Source organism: Mustela putorius, unplaced genomic scaffold (assembly GCF_011764305.1).
Source record: "Mustela putorius furo isolate JIRA1106 unplaced genomic scaffold, ASM1176430v1.1 tig00003836_pilon_pilon_pilon, whole genome shotgun sequence".
Lineage (NCBI taxonomy): Eukaryota > Metazoa > Chordata > Mammalia > Carnivora > Mustelidae > Mustela > Mustela putorius.
This window is the reverse complement of record NW_025421989.1, coordinates 28,115,503-28,132,753: the sequence shown is the minus strand read 5'-3', so window position 1 is coordinate 28,132,753 and position 17,251 is coordinate 28,115,503. Positions and strand designations below refer to the sequence as shown.

Sequence of the window (17,251 nt, the reverse complement as noted above, 5' to 3'; positions counted from 1 at the left end):
GTTGGTGTTGTGTTTCTGCATCACTTTGTTTGGTTTTCATTTTGATTATTATTGGCATGTATTGCCTGTTATATACCAGTTAAACACGTATTTATCCTTGAAACTGGCAGGATTGTTATTCTTCTTCACCAATTCATGATGGATCATGAACAAAAATAGAAGAAGATTTAGCACTTTACCTTCACTGTTTTTGCTCTATTGAGTCCAGTAGGTTTCTAAAGATTAATTTGTGGTCAAATTGGTTTTAGGCACTAAAAAATACATAAACATTAGATCATACATAGTTTTAAGTGTCTCTAAGGCGTTGTTAAGATTGGGTTATGAGAAGGTTGTTGGTAGTAACTGAAGTGTTAATTATACAGGATGATGCTTGTTTTGTGAGCTAAAGGAGATACAAATATTTAGTATTCTGTATTATTTTTTCCACCCATGTACTAATGAATCAATTCCTGTTGGTCTGTTTCCTCATGGATTGCACACCCAATTCTATTAGGGATAAAATAAGAAATGGATAGGTTGATAAACAAATATTAAGGAATAGGCTTTTAATAAATTTGCTTCTAAATCCTTTTCCCCAAAACAATCATATCACACTGAGTCTATTCCATTAAGTGAGAAAGTCAGGATAATTCCCACTGCTACATGATGGTAAATACCCAGAGGGTTAACTTTTTAACCCTCTGTTTTGCAAACCCTTAAATTGGCTATATTTGAAAAACCATTTTTTCTACCCTCTTTTGATTTAGACAGAAGTACATTTTAGCTCCTATCCCAGTCAGTACAGGCTAAGATAAATAAGACTGTGGACCCTTAGTGGGACCATAGTTGGGAGGACGCCAACACAAGAAAGTCCATTTTTAATATAATAAGCATGGGGTCTTCACCATGATGCCCCCTTTTTAATTTTCAAAATAAAATTTTAAAGGTTTTTTAAAATTATGCAGAGAAATGTTTATCATGGGAAGTTCAATAAAACCAATAAACAAAAATTATAGAGTAGGGTACGGATGAAGCTGGCTATAGACTACAGATTCAGATTGGATTTGAACCTGAGTTTAAACACCTTAATGAATTAATTTGAGACTTTTTGAATCTTTTTTTTAAAAATATATTTGTATTTAATTTATTTGAGATAGAGCAAGTGTGAGCATGAGCAGGAAGAAAGGACAGGTGGGAGAAGGAGGAGGAAAAGCAGATTGCTTACTGAGCAAGCAGCCCATCAATGTGGGCTTGATCCCAGGACCCTGAGATCAAGACCAGAGATGAAGGCAGATGCTAACCTGAATGAGGCACCCATATGCCTCCAGATTTTTTATTCTTAATTTCCTGATCTCTAAATAGAGGAAAACAATATCTTCCTCACTAATTGCTTCTAATATCCAACAGAATAAGCTTGACATTGTTCATAATTTTTTTAGACTATCTCAGTTTAATTAAGAAATACTGCAAAATGGCACTTGAGTTGATAAAGGAGGAGAACAGGGTGTTAAGAAGGAGATAAAAATAGGAAGAGAAAGACTAGAAATATAGGATAATTCAAGTTTGGAAAAAATGTGTTACATATAAACAGAAAAAAAATCTGTGCAAAAATATATTAACATGTTCACACTGGTTGAGTGGTGAGATTGTACCTTTTTGTTTCTTTGTGTTATTTTCCTGTATTTCATTTTTCTCTACAAAATACATTTACTGGTTTTAAAATCAGAAGAAACCATTTTTTAAACCAAGCAATGAAAATGAATATATTTTCCATTTTAACTTTAATTTCACATTGCTGTTTAAACCTCCATCTCAGATCTCACAGTCTGAGTTCAATAAAAGATTGCTAATGCATTCCCAGTAATATTAAAATATGAAAGGCCAAGAGGTAGGTCATTCCACCAAATAAATAAGCACTGGCCTTTTAAAAGAATTGTTAAATATTCGGTGTTCTTAAAAAAAAATTATCTGGTGATTATTATATTTTTAAACCAAAAGAATTTCAATTTCCCTTTTGCTCAGTAATATTTTGGGAAAGTTGCTGTTTTCATGAAATAAAACATTTTGCACATTGTTTTAATTAGGTGTTGATAGATAGGAATTACTGAATTAGGCATCTTTTATAGTTAAATTATGTAAAAGTGGAAAAGTCCTGGTAAAAACTTTGATTCAAATGAAGTGATTCTTCCTGTTTTTGAAATTAACAGGTGCCTGTTAAGATTTTCTAATTAATTTACAAGATAATATGAAATTTTTCACATGAGCTCTGTGAGGAAAAATGTCAAGCCTAACTACTTCCTTTTGGCTGTTTTTCAGCTTAATTTACTTAAAAATGTATTATTCTAGAAACACTAACCAAAGGTGACAGTTTAATTCACAGAGAATTCTTTTTGATTCACTATTTTTGCTTTGAAAATGTCTGAATGATGAACCACTGGAAATTAGAGCTTATAATGAAGGAAATTAGATAAACAGGAATTTTTATCTAAAGTGACAACAGAGTAAAAAAGCTAGCAACCAGAAGAACAAGAAGTCCACCTTTTTTAAAAACTTCTCATAAGATCCAAGTGAACTTCAAATTAACAGAAGAACTATAGTCTTTGTCATATCTGCAATATGTAACTGGCACAGAAGAGTTCATTTTATTAAATGTAACTTTAGAAATCTTTTAAGGTTGATACTACTGCATTTTTTTTCCATAAAGTTATAATAAAAAACCATAGGGCTTTTAAAATTTTATTTTCATGTTGAAATTGGAGGAGCTGTGTTGAGTACATTGACTATATTCTTTTCCAGGTAAGTCATTGAGTCTGATATCTAGAGATAGTTATTTTGCCTGTATTCAGTTTCCTTTTTTAAAAGATTTTATTTATTTATTTGACAGAGAGATCACCAGTAGGCAGAGAGGCAGGCACAAAGGGGGTGGGGGAGAGGGAAGCAGGCTCCCTGCTGAACAGAGAGCCTGAAGGGGGGTTCAATCCCAGCACCCTGAGATCATGACCTGAGCCAAAGGCAGAGGCTTAACCCACTGAGCCACCCAGGTGCCCGAGCAGTAACATAATATTTCCTCTCTTTAAGTTATTTTTCACAAAATTTATAAAGCCTCACTTAGAAATAATTCATAAATAATTTGTCAATATTTATAATACCGTTTAATTTTCCAGACACCTTTCAACTTTGTAGAAACAAATGTTTATACATGGACATGTATCAGTTAGCTAACACTGTGTAACAAGCTACTTTGAAACTCAGTATGTTAAAATATCAGTAATACAATGTTCTTTCAAATCTTTGGGTCATTCAGGGAGTTCTTCATCTCTCTGTTGGGATTATTCACATGTCTCTAGTTAGCTGTCAGTTGACTGGGTATCTTTGCTGATCTTGGCTGAGATCTCCCACATTGTCTGGCTGTCAGCCGATCTCTGACCTCATTTGGGATTACCTGGCAACTTGGTTCTGCATCACATGTCTCATCTCCCAGCTCTCTAGCTTAGACATGTTCTTATGGTGATGGTAGAGGCATAAACAAGGGAACAAAAATGTTCAAACCTTTTCCGGGCCTACATTTGGAAGTGGAAGGTCATAATTTCCACTGTATCCAATTGGTCAAAGTAAGGCAATGACCAACCCTGATTCCAGAAGCAGGGGAGTAGACACCACTTCTTCAGAAGAAGAGCAACAGAATCCTATTGCAAAGGGCATGGATTCAGGAAAGGATGGCATAGTTGGCTCTGTTTTGCAGTTCACCTACCATAGATAGTGACCTCAACTTCCATCAAAACAGGTTCAGAAGGGAAGGTAGGTACTTGCTTAGGATTTTAAGGATCTTGTATTTATAATCTAGAGCAGTTGCTCTTGAACAATACAACTCCCCTGCCAAGAAATATTTCCGCATCAGAGTAGTTGTCTCAAATTTTTACAACTCTAAAATTAGCCTCTGAACAATGCCAGTATTGGTCTTCCCTAAAAGATATTAACTGCCTTAAAACATCAGTGTAAATATTAGTGTGAGAGATACAGTCAAAACTTCAAAATTAGATACCATGCTCTAAAGAATGAACACAAAAGGCCACTGGACATTTACCCAAGCTCCTTTGGGTGGCAAACCTAGTCCTCTCTGCTGTGGGCTCTCACATATCTTCTATCTCATCATCTCCCATCCCTCTGTGTGCCCTGTGCCCTAAGAACTGATTTATCCCAATTTCTTAAATAATTGATGCAATTTAATTTATTTGATCCTTAGCATCCAAAGTGTCCCTCTGCTTGGCATGCTCTTCCTCTTTCCACATCTACCTGTTGATTTCTTATTTAACTTTGTAAATTCAGTTCAAGGGCTTCTGTTGCTATCAGTCTCTCAGGTGACAATGACGTCTCTCTTATTTGTGCTGACACCATATTTGCAATACGACTATTGGCAGGGTTATAGCATGATGCTATAATTATATGTGATTAGGTGTAAACCTCCTTCCTGACCGTGGCTAAACCTGTGAAAACAATGGCAGTAGCTTTTTTATGTTTTATCTTCCCAATTATTAAGCACCTGGAACAATATAATGGATTTAAATAACACCTATCGAATTTAGTTGAATACTTTAAACACCCTCCTCCTTTGATACAGGAGGAAAATAAGCAAATTACCAAAGACTTTATTCCAGTTCACACAGTTGGAAAAAGAACGGCAATTAAATAAAGGCCTATTTGGCCCCAGGTGCTATATTCTTTAATATGCAACTGCATGAATCTCACACGGAATACTTTCAGTAAGTGACTAGCTTGTTTGAATGGCTTACTTAAGAAAACTGCATGACAAGTAAAACTTTCTCTATGAGCTCAGTTAGTCCTCATCAACCTTAAGGCTTGCCTTAAATATATCTATATTTTGATTTGTAGCCTTCTAGGTTTTTGGGGTGAGATATTGGTTTTTTATTTTAATTAAATTAACATTAAAAAGCCATCTTTTCTACATATGTCAGAGTAAATTCTTCATTCTAAAAACTTGTTCTGGGGCACCTGGGTGGCTCAGTCTACTGAGCATAAAACCATTGGTATCACTCAGATCATGATCTCAGGGTCATGGGATCCAGCTCTCTGCTAGGCTCTGCACTCAGCTTGGGCTCTCTCTCTCTTTCTGTCTCCGTCTTTCCCTCTCCCTCTGCCCACCCCCTATCCCCTGCTCTCTTTCTTGGTCTCTAAAAATAATATAAATAAATTAAAAAAAAAACTTGTTTAGGGCTCTGGTGCAGTATTTACCAGATTTATTGATGAAACCCATGCCTGGCATATTGGACTCCTGAAGGATTTAACAGAACTCCCTCCAAAAAGAGTGATATAACAATAAAATCTTAGGACATTGAAGAATTTTCCTAATGTACATATGTAGAATTATCACTGTGTTATTATCCTTCAATTACTAATTCAACCTAAAATTAGAAGCAATTTTGTTTGTAGGTTATATAACTGCATCTGACCTTCAGAAACCTGAGGGGAAAGAAAAAGAATAAATTAGTTAAATTATCCTTACTTTATTGAAAGAGATTATGAAAATGAGCAAGTAAAATTTATCTAACAGTGACCCTGAATGGCATGATGGTCAAAGCAGCCCAGCTCAAACAGCGGTTATGCAGAAAATGGTTAGAAAAACTGGAGATAGACTGCTTAAGTTTGGGTTTGTAGCTCCCACTTTTTCACTTTGTGGCTTTATTTTTTTTTTTTTTCACTTTGTGGCTTTAGTCAAGTTATTTGCATTCCCTGTGCCTCAGCTTTGTCATCTATAAGATGGGAATGATTTTTTAATTGATTGTTATGGCAATGTAAATAATCCATGTACAGTGCATGGAATTATGATTGAGGTAAATCAAGTACTTAATGTTTATTGCTCATGTCTTTCTAATACACAAGAGGTTGAATCATATAAAATTGACAATTTCAACCATACGTGAATGCAGAATTAAAAGTTCACATGATTCAAACTATTAGAAGGAAATAGAAGTATAATGGGGACAGAAACTCATACTTAAATATTCTTCTCTATGTGACTTTTGTCCTTCCTGTGGATCTTCGTTTCCCTTGATTTGGCACTGCCTATAGGCAGACCCTCTTCATAGCCATAAAAGAAGAGAGAATAAATTGTTCCAGGCTGACTTCCTGGTAGGTAGGGGAAGGAAATGATTAGGAAGAAGCTGTATCTTGTCATGAAATTGTCCACACAATTGCATTGTAGTGTAATTCAGAAATTATAAAAATGTTGATTTTATAAATGAGTTTTATACTTCTTAATTAAAGGCATCTTCAGATGCCCTTTGGCAGGTCTCTTCCCACTGGATCCAAACAAGCCTGAATAGTCCTTTCTTCCTCCATATTTTGCCTAGAGCTAACTGCCGATAGTTGATATTTCTCTAGTGGGCATGTCCATTATCACAGCATTTTTTTTTCTTTTTTGAAGGTTTAGGGTGTTAATTAGATGCTTTGAAATGAAGTACTTCCTCTTGGAAACCTTATACTGTGCTTTCTCTGTCACAAAAACTATTGTTGGGATAGAATATAACCAACCTCTGGGGCGCCTGGGTGACTCAGTTGGTTAAGTGACTGTCTTCAGCTCAGGGCATTGTCCCAGAGTCCTGGATCAAACCCCACATCAGGCTCCCTGCTCAGTGGGGATTCTGTTTCTCCCTCTGACCCTTACCACACTCATGCTCTCTCTCTCTCACTCTCTTTCTTAAACATATGGGACATATTTAAAGGTGATATAAGAATGAAATCTTGACATTTGTGACAACATGGATGAATCTAGAGGGTGTTATGCTAAATGAAATAAGTCAGACAGAGAAAGGCAAATACCATATGATCTCCCTTACACATGGAATCTAAAAAACAAAACAAACAAAAACCCAAAGAGATTCTTAAATACAAAGGTCAAACTGATAGTTGCCAGAAGGGAGGTGGGTGGTGGGGAGGGGGTTGGATAAAATAGATGGGCAGGATTAAGAAGTACAAACTTCTAGTTATATAATTAATTAGTCACAGAGATGAAAACTACAGCGTAGGGAATATAGTCAATACTAGTGTAATAATGTTGTATGATGACAGATGGTGATTATACCTATTGTGAGTAGTATAGCAATGTACAGAATTTTGAAATCAGTATGTTATACACTTGAAACTAATATACCATTGTATGTTAATTATACTTCAATAATATATTTAAAAAAATAAAGGTGGTTTAAAATAATTAGCTATAATCATGGTTTGTAATGTTTCCATATATTTTAAAATAACTATGTGTGAATTAAATTTATGTCTAGAAATGTAAGATACAAGATTACTTACCATAATGATACTGATTTTTGTTTCAGAATACCTTGTAATTGAATTAGTACGGACCTATCTAATTACAGACTGAGAAAACTCAGGCTTAGTTTAGGAATTCAGTTTTATTGCACAGCATGTTAAAGATAGACTTGATCAGACAACAAACTATGCGAACTTTCAGTTATGCACACTTTACGTTTGTGTTTCTAACAGACCATTTACAGCTAATGACTTGATTTCCATTAACTATTGTTGTGGCTCCTGTAGAAAGTTCTAATGTACAATCTGGTTGAAACTTCTCTCTGTACTTAATAGTGTAATATACACATTGGGTCCTAGTGATTATCTTTTATAAAGACCTACTACCAAATAGCATTTTATATCTGGAGACACTGCAAATCTATTATATTATCAGACTTAGTTCTTAAGTACTTCTTATCCCCAAGTAATAACTTGGATTTTTCTTGATTATCTTTGTAGCCCAGATTTTAGTGCTTTTCCTGGTATATTTAAGTCTTTAAGACTATTTGATGCTAAGGAATAATGAATAATATATGTTAATTTTCATCTGTTAAAGCCCACAAAATATTCTAGTACATTGATACCCATATTATAGAAGATAAAATATCTCACTGATACATTTGGCCCTTTGATATGGCATTATCAATGACAGAAATAGGAGGAGTGGGGAGAAACCTTGGGTCTTCATTTATTTTCTGATATGGGCATCCCTGACATTGATCTATTGAGTCAAAGAAAGTTTGTTTCCCTGTCTTGGGTGTTGTAAGTCTTTGGTTTATCCCCCTGGGTCCATTCTTCACCTTTTTCTACCCTGGGAGGCTGACCTTTGTGAACCATATCAGCAGACTTTCCTGCCCTCTGACTTCCAGTTGGATTTGACTAATGAAAGCATTTACAGAAGGTCTCAGGGAAAGAAGAAAGAAAAATCAGGGAGTTTATTAATTGCAGGATGGTTGCATTCATTAGCCCACTATCAAAGCTCCCATCTGGTGACCCTCTTGGCTTTTTCTTTGTTCAGGGAACACTAATCACTCTTCCTCTCCAATCTTGAGTCTAGGAGTGATAATAGCTATCCTCTACTACCAGTTCTAGTGGTCTCTTTATACCCTCCCTTCATCTTTGCAAATTGTCCCTTATTAAAGTATTGTCAAGTTACAAAAATCCTGCTGGCACCCTTAAAAGAAAGTTCTGTTTTTCACCTCCAGGTGATGACATTTAAGAGGAAAGAGGAAGCAAGGAATGTTATTAAACTTGATTAAACATTTTCTATGCCAGGCAACATGTTGGACACCTTATAATCATGACCCCATTCAAACCCATACTAATACTTTCAAGTTTATCCTTTCTGTTTTACTTTGAGGCAAAATTTACAAGGAGAAGTATGGAAAATATGGATTATTTGGCTTAAGTATTTTGGGATAAATTCATGATAGCTAACATTGATTGAGTGTATCTTATAAACAAAGCACTATTCTAAGTGCATTTAAATCTTCACAGCAGCCACTTTGGAAAACAGTGTGGAGATTCCTTAAGAAATTAAAAATAGAGCTACCCTATGACCCCACAATTGTACTACTGGGTATTTACCCCAAAGATACAGACGTAGTGAAAAGAAGGGACATCTGTACCCCAATGTTCATAGCAGCAATGACCTCCGTCGCCAAACTGTGGAAAGAGCCAAGATGCCCTTCAGCGAATGAATGGATAAAGAAGATATAGTCTATATATACAATGGAGTATTATGCCTCCATCTGAAAAGATGAATACCCAAATTTGTATCAACATGGATGCGACTGGAGGAGATTATGCTGAGTGAAATAAGTCAAGCAGAGAGAGTCAATTATCATATGGTTTTGGTTATTTGTAGAGCATAAGGAATAACATGGAGGACATTGGGTGAAGGAGAGGAAAAGTGAGGTGGGGGAAATCAGAGGGGTAGATAAACCGTGAGAGAGACTGTGGACTTTGAGAAACAAACTGAGGGTTTTAGAAGGGAGCGGGGTGTGGGGGGAGGGAGAGGCTGGTGGTGGGTATTAAGGAGGGCACCTATTGCAAGGAGCACTGGGTGTGGTGCATAAACAATGAATCTTGGACCATTGAAAAAATAAAATTAAAAAAACAAATTAAAAAATAAAAAAAATTAAACAATCAATCAATCAATCTTCACAGCACTACCACAAGTTAAGTAATAGTCTTTCCTCATTTTGTAGATGAAAAGGTAAGGCAAAGAAAGGTCAAGTTACTTGCTCAATATCACACAACTAGAATGTGACAGAACTGGAATTTGAACCAAGACATTCAGGGTAGAGTGTAAACATTTTTATTCACTGCATTATACTCTTTTTCTTTTTAAGATTTTATTTATTTATTTGACAGGCAGAGATCACAAGTAGGCAGACAGGCAGGCAGAGAGAGAGAGAGGAGGAAGCAGACTCTCTGCTGAGCAGAGAGCCTGATGCGGGACTCGATTCCAGGACCCTGGGATCATGACCTAAGCCGAAGGCAGAGGCCTAACCCACTGAGCCACCCAGGCGCCCTTCACTGCATTATACTCTTTTGTGCTTTGTAAAACAAATTTGATCAGTGCAAATTTTTTTTCTCCTTTCCAAATTCCCTCTGCCTTAACCTGATGTCTTTCAATCAATTAAAATGAAAGACTAAACCAACATTATTTTTCTGTTTTTAAGGGACTACTTTCAAGGCAAAATTTATCTCTCATACTATAAGTCAATATAGTGATCATTATTGAAGGGACTAGTATACAGTAGGGGTGTGAGAAAGCTCCTTAGATGCTGGTCATATTTTATTTCTCCTTCTAGGTGGTGAGAATATTAATGTGTTCAGTTTGTAAAACCTAATTGGGCTAACTCTTAAGATATATGTACTTCCCTGTATGTATATTATACCTCAATAAAGTTCTCTTATAAAATACTTTTTATAATCCATACCTAATAAAACAGTCATCTGTGAAAACTGCCGATTTTTACTGTAATGGGTTGCAGTAATTTTATGGGAGCAGGTCAGCAGTAACCACTATTATGTATTGAATTATTTTTGGTGTTTCCTGTGCTTTCTGGTGTTTCTAGTATGTAAAGATTTGTAATCACAGAGAAGTGTCCTGACTTTCTGAGCAACAGAGTTGTCCAGAGACTGACCTTTGTGTAACCAGAAGGTTATGCTAAATAACTCCTGTGCTCTTTACCTCTTATTGGAATATTTTATTGATGTCTGTGTATTTTCAGGTTGAGAAATTGATACAACTTTGAGAGCCAGAAGTTATTTAAATATTTTCACAAATGCATTTCTGTCCCTTTTAATTTATTCTCACTTTGATTTTTTTCACTTTGTTTCCCTCACTTACCAATCAACCTATCTGATTTTTTTTTCTTTTGAACCTTTTCTGTGCCTCTGTATTTCTTTATATCATACCGGCAATGATCAGGAAGCATCATTATCTCATTTTACGGTCCTTTAATCTTGCTATTTAGGTAAGCAAGGAAGACGACAACATGTAAGTGAATGCAGTAAACTGCTGAGTAATATCAAAAGTTTACTTCTTAAGGAAAGTATTAGTCATGAAAGGGACTGAAGATGGAGAGCCACAGGGTCATGTGGCCCAAAAAGGGCTTAATATTTTGTGTGTTTCACAAAATAATTTTCATATACTTGAAAAGAAAACCATTAAAGATAGGGAATTTCAAAGAAATGTTACTGTTTTCATGACATAAATGTTACTTGCAACAAAAAAGCATGGTACATGTAGAAGATGAAAAAGGGCATAAACAAAAAAGGAGTTAATGGAAAGTAACCCAAAGAACAAGAAAAAAGAGAAAGAGCTTGAAGCCATGTTTACCAGCATGCAAGTAACTGAATATGGAGAGACATCTTCTTCCTTTGACTTTTCACTCTTACAGGGGTACCAAAATAAGACAAAACAGAACATACTATATGTGAGCTCTGCACTTTCTAGTAGATTCAATAAGGTACCATAATTGTATCTATATCTAGAATTTGGCCAGAGAAAGAGAAGTCAAAGAGTAATAGAATACCTCCCCCAAATCCTATATTAATCGAGTGCCTACTATTTGCCACACCTACACTGTTTCATTTAAACCTCCAAGGAGTGCTCTGAACTGGTATTATTTCAATCCCCATTTTACTAGAGTACATTGTGCCTCAGAAAAGTTAAGTCACTTGCCTGAGTGCAGCTAATGAATAGAAGACTCCAGTTTAAAAGTCAGGGTGTGTGTGGGAATGAGCACTGGGCATTACATAAGACTGATGAACCACAGACCTGTACCACTGAAATAAATAATATATCATATGCTATTTGAATTTAAATTAAACAAAGGAAAATAAAATAAAATAAAATTCAGCTCTTTCTGCCTCTCAAAGGTGTGCTACTTTTGCTATATCATAACTATAACGTTATGGCATGAGGATTTGAATCTAGGAGAGAAATGAAAACCATCCACGAGAAATGAGATGTTTTGCTTTCCCTGGGTCTTCATACCACTGGAAGAAAAAGACTGAGCGCCTAAAGATCCATGAAGTTATAGGCTAAACATTGTACATTCCACTGACTATCACTTTAATTGGACCTAGGAGGGGAAATTTCACTCATAAGTGCTTGAAAATACTTAAAAAAAAAAAAAACACATTCAGGGTGCCTGGGTGGCTCACTTGGTTGGGTGACTGCCTTCAGCTCAGGTCATGATCCTGGAGTTGTGGGATCAAGTCCTTTGTCAGGCTCCCTGCTTGGCAGGGAGTCTGCTTCTCCCTCTGACCCTCCCCGTTCTTGTGCTCTCTCTTTCTCATTTTCTCTTTCTCAAATAAATAAATAAAATCTTTAAAAAAATAAAACGTTCATTAAGATACGAAGGCAACGTTTCCATAAATTTGTAACATAAAACATATGCGTAAATGGAGGGTTGTAGGAGGGGAAGGAGGTAGGGAGGTAATAACTGGGTGATGGACATTAAGGAGGGCATGTGATGTGATGAACACTGAATGTTATATAAGACTGATGAATTGCTGAAATCCACCTCTGAAACCGATAATACACTATATATTAATATAAAAAAATAAAAAATAAAATGTATGGGTTCACAGACATTTGAATCTTCTGTCACTGCCTAATTTATACTGCCAGACCTGCAGTAAATTCATTCAATCTCATCTGTTAGAAGGATGCTTTGATGGAACGTTCTGAGAATCACTCTATTAAAGAATGCAAATAGAACAAATAGAAATTGGATTTCAGTTGTGATACTTTAATATATTGTTGATTGTACAAGCTATGAATGTCATGTATGATAGCAGGAACTTTTTCGCCATTCCCTCATTGCTTTCTAAGTATCACAAATAGATGTGCCTGGAGGCCTCTGATTAGCCTACAGTTCTTTACTCCCTCTCCATTTTGTTTGATTCCAGGTTAAAAGAAAGAATTATAAAATACATTGGCCTGTTTGCCTTGTTGACAATTGTCTAGACTTCTTGCCCCAAAGCATAAGCTTTATAGTCCTTGTGTCTTGGATGCTAGATGATCCCTATGGGTTTGAGGTTCATGCTTTAACCTGTGCCTCAGTACTCTTTTCTTTCTCTATCTGTGCTCTTCTTGAATGAACATTTTGCCACCCACATCCTTCCAGGTTGGACAGATTTTGTTATGTATGTATGTATGTATGTATGTATGTATGTATGTAAGAATGTATCTATCTATTCATTCTAGATATAGATTTCTACCAAAAACAAGTATCTCTGTCAGATAACTCTACTTTATTTTCTTTAAAACTTGACACATTTCAGTGTGTAATATTGTTTTTGGTGATAAGTTTAGAAGCCACTCACTTCTCAAATGTATCTGTAAAATTTTGCTCCCGGATGAAACAAAACAAAACAAAAGAGAATAGCATTTTCAAGGCACTGTAGACCAAGGATTTGTAGACCTTAAAATTAAAACGTTAATATGAACCCTCGAAATGCCAAGTGATTCCGTGTTATATATAAGGTTCTTGACAGAATTATAATGCATGCATTTATCTTCTTATTGGTAGAAATCGTTCCTTAAAGTTTCATTAAAAAATGGCATGTTGTTTGAGATTTGTTTGTACATTATGTGTAGTAAAGGTGTTTTTACATATTCATATTGTGTGTTGTCTTCTTTTTCCCCAGGAACTTTTAAGCAGAACAATTAGAGTAGAATTTCTGAGGAGTAACTTGTAGTTACCTTTGTCAAAGCATATATATGGCTCAATTTTCAAAGCTGAAAAATTGTCTGTGTTTTCATCAGGTGAAACACCTAGGCATTGACAGGACTTGGCATGGACATGGCTATGTGGCTGTAGGGAGAGCAGGGATCCTGTTTTTAATCTTGGAAGCTTCAGGGATGCCCTCTTCCTGGAAACCAAGGTTCTTCTTTATTTTTCTTGACCTGGCTGAAATGCAAAGTTTGCAGGTGATCGAGGAATGCATGAGACCAACCCAATGTTGGTTCACTTAGCATCTGAAAACTAATGTCAGTCCCATCCTCTGATATTTTGGGGACAGTATTTCCTGGTCCCATACTATAGGAGTTGCCAAAGTTATATGTGCCTGGGTCCCTGTTACTGCTTCTGTGTAGTACTGTCTTTTGAGAATATTTCTTTTCCTTGCTGGACTCAAAGATCCACAAGGGCTGGGGGCATGTCTGTTTGATTTACTAGTGTATGCTCCAGCACTTAGCTCAGGTTTAGTGGTGCTCAATAAACATCTGTCACTGATAAATTAGGACTTTCCAGAGAACCTGGGTGATGAAAGATTTGTGAATGACTTCATGTGGAGGGATTTTAGGATTTCAACCAGAAAAAGAAAATATTTGGGGGCATGACAGAAGAAATAAAATATTTAAAAGATACTCAGATGGGAGGAGAAAAAAGCCTTGGAAGCAGCATGATAATCTAGGAAGAACCAGCCCTCTGGGGTTAAACAGTTCTGGGACAACATTTGGGCTTTACCATCTTCTAGTTTTGTTGCAAAGAGCCACATGTTCAACCTCTTTGTCTCATCCATGAGATGAGTATATGAATGCTAACCCACAGTTATATTACAAAGATTGTAAGATCCACTCATTTAGTGAAGTGTTTCTCATGAGTATTTGCTACCAAAATACTAGATGATATGAGAGGTTATTACTCTTTCTCAGTACAATTCCCAAGTAAAGAGCTGAGAAAAATAGACACCAATATGTCACAGGTGTATTTCTTTTTCTTTTTTTTTTTTTTTAAGATTTTATTTATTTATTTGACAGACAGAGATCACAAGTAGGCAGAGAGGCAGGCAGAGAGAGAGGAGGAAGCAGGCTCCCTGCTGAGCAGAGAGCCCGATGTGGGACTCGATCCCAGGACCCTGAGATCATGACCTGAGCTGAAGGCAGCGGCTTAACCCACTGAGCCACCCAGGCGCCCCGTCATAGGTGTATTTCAACTCAGTTAAAATCAGATCTAACATCTGAGCCAGGCAATAATGAAAATGGATCATTTTGAGGCAGTATCCAAATTGTATTTTGAGAGAAAGCATGCTCTAGGGGTGCAGGATGGTGGACCCTCTACAATTACGTGATATAGCCAAGTACAGGAAACAGTTAAATTGTAAGCATCTACCCAGAACAAATTGTAGGTGGTCTTTGTTTCTCTGTGTGTTTACTTCTCTCTCCTTCATAGAATCAGCCTTCAAAAAGTTGAGTTAATTAGACCAATTAGATATCTAACTCAGGTTATTAAAAAACATACTTAAATAGACTTGACCTAATGATGATATATTTTCTTTTTGTTTTTTACTTGGAGGTTCTCTTTTCATCCTTCATGAACCCTTGGCAAATGAAGAATTAGATACATTAAATATTCTTAAACATAGCTTTAAATTTTAAAAGGCATACTCATGGAAATGGATAACTGAAAGAGTGCTTTGTTTAATTGGGTATATTTCATATTTCAGTTTGGGAAGCAGCACATAGAGAACCTCTTCAGTGATCTACAGGATGGGAGACGCCTACTAGACCTTCTGGAAGGCCTGACAGGGCAAAAACTGGTATGTGACTTATTTATAAGAAAGTTCACATTAACCTTAGGAGAATTTACTGAGAAACCAGAAACTAATTCAGTATAGTTGTTCTAGATCTAGTAAAATTCACTAATTTAATAATTCCTTATTTAACTAGCAATACAGGACATATTCCTGAATGAAATAATCTTGCAATATTATTTTTATTTTGGGATATTCTATCATCCACAGAACTAGAAGGTAAAATCTTTCAGTCACATAATTTATGCTAATTAATAGATATTATTTGCTTGTAATATTTGGCATCTTTGTTACTGAACGTTTTGTAAGGTTTTTATTCATCATGAGTTTTTAAGTTTAATTTCATTTTTATTGTGACAAGAACACTAAACTGAAGATATGGAGAATGGGGTGTTGCTGGTCAACAGGTGTAAAGTTTCAATTATACACAAGGAATAAGTTCCAGAGATCTGCTGTGCAACATTATTTCTGTAGTTAATAATACAGAACTTCCTTGACTTACTATGGGGTTACATCTCTATAAATCCATTACAGATTAAAAATTTCCTATATTGACAATGCATTTATAACACATAATTTACTGAACTTCATAGTTTAGCCTAGCTTAACTTAAACATGCTTAGAATGCTTATATTAGCCTATGGTTAGGCAAAACAATTTCACACGAAGTCTGTATTATAACAAAGTGTTGACTATCTCTTATAATGTATTGAATAGTATACTGAAAGTGAAAAACGGAATGGTTGTAAGTGTATTGGTCATCTACCCTCATGATCTCATGGCTGACTTGCAGCTATGGCTGACTGCCCCTGTCCAGCATCATCAGAGTAGAACACTGGATATTGCCTGGGAAAAGATCCAGATTCAAAATGTGAAGTATGGTTTTTGCTGAATGCATATCACTTTTGCACCATTATAAAGTCAAAAAGTCCTAACTCAAACATTCATGTCAAGGACCATCTGTACTTTATTGTGCCCTTAAAATTTTCTTGAGATGTAGATCTCTTTTCAGAAGTCAATATGACAGGCATCATAATGGCAGAATTTCTAAAACTCCACAACTGGATAAATGAGTTAATCTGCATATTGTAATGCACTATGTAAATGTCAGTTTAGAAATTATTGGACGAGATGGGACTCTGGGGGTTGAGAATGAGGGTTGGAGGACAAAAGATAATTGAGGTTTTGAGCTTCAGTGATGAAGGCAAGTTAAGGTAATGTTGACAGAAATGTTTTCCTTTAACCCTATTTGGCATTATATAATTATTCTATGCTCAAGCCTCTTTTATACTTTCCTTAAATGTGTGGAAATTACCTCACTTAACTACCTTACTAAGAAGTCCTTTTGCAGTGTTTTTTCTCTTTCCTGGTCAGGCAGTAATCCCCAACTGGGCTGTGGAATGAAGAGATGATAACCAAATAGCTTTTTTTGAGGAAAAGAAAATGCTATCATTTTTCTTGAGGAGTCGTTGATTCATGCTAAGAAAGTCCTATGACAAGGACAATTAACCCAAAGCACTTAAGTATATTATATCAATGCCTCTCAGCCTATGCTCATTTAAAATATTCAAACTTTGAAGTGAAATATATAAATGTTTCATTTCTGGTAGATTGTCCCTCTCTTCTGGGCAGTAAACATTGTTTCATTTTGCTTTCAGCCAAAAGAAAAAGGATCCACAAGAGTTCACGCCCTGAACAATGTCAACAAGGCACTGCGAGTCTTGCAGAAAAATAATGTAAGTAGAGGCCTGGACAGAGTCTGGATACCATGAGACAGCATGCTTAATGTTTGAGTGAGGGCTTTGGCTCCCCCAAAGCAGGGAAAGCTTCTCAAGTTCTCTTGAGACTTAAATCAAGTAAACTTAAATCAAAGTAGTGTTTT

General features: G+C 35.9%; 1 protein-coding gene across 3 annotated transcripts in view; it reads left to right on the top strand.

Moving 5' to 3' along the window:
• The window catches only part of DMD (dystrophin), a 2,119,021-nt gene that overhangs the window by 359,490 nt on the left and 1,742,280 nt on the right, over positions 1-17,251 (top strand). For all 3 annotated transcript variants that reach the window (XM_045089435.1, XM_045089434.1, XM_045089436.1), the window contains exons 3-4: positions 15,283-15,375; positions 17,028-17,105. In XM_045089435.1, the coding sequence (XP_044945370.1) occupies positions 15,283-15,375; positions 17,028-17,105 (171 nt within the window). The remainder of the gene's footprint in view (positions 1-15,282; positions 15,376-17,027; positions 17,106-17,251) is intronic.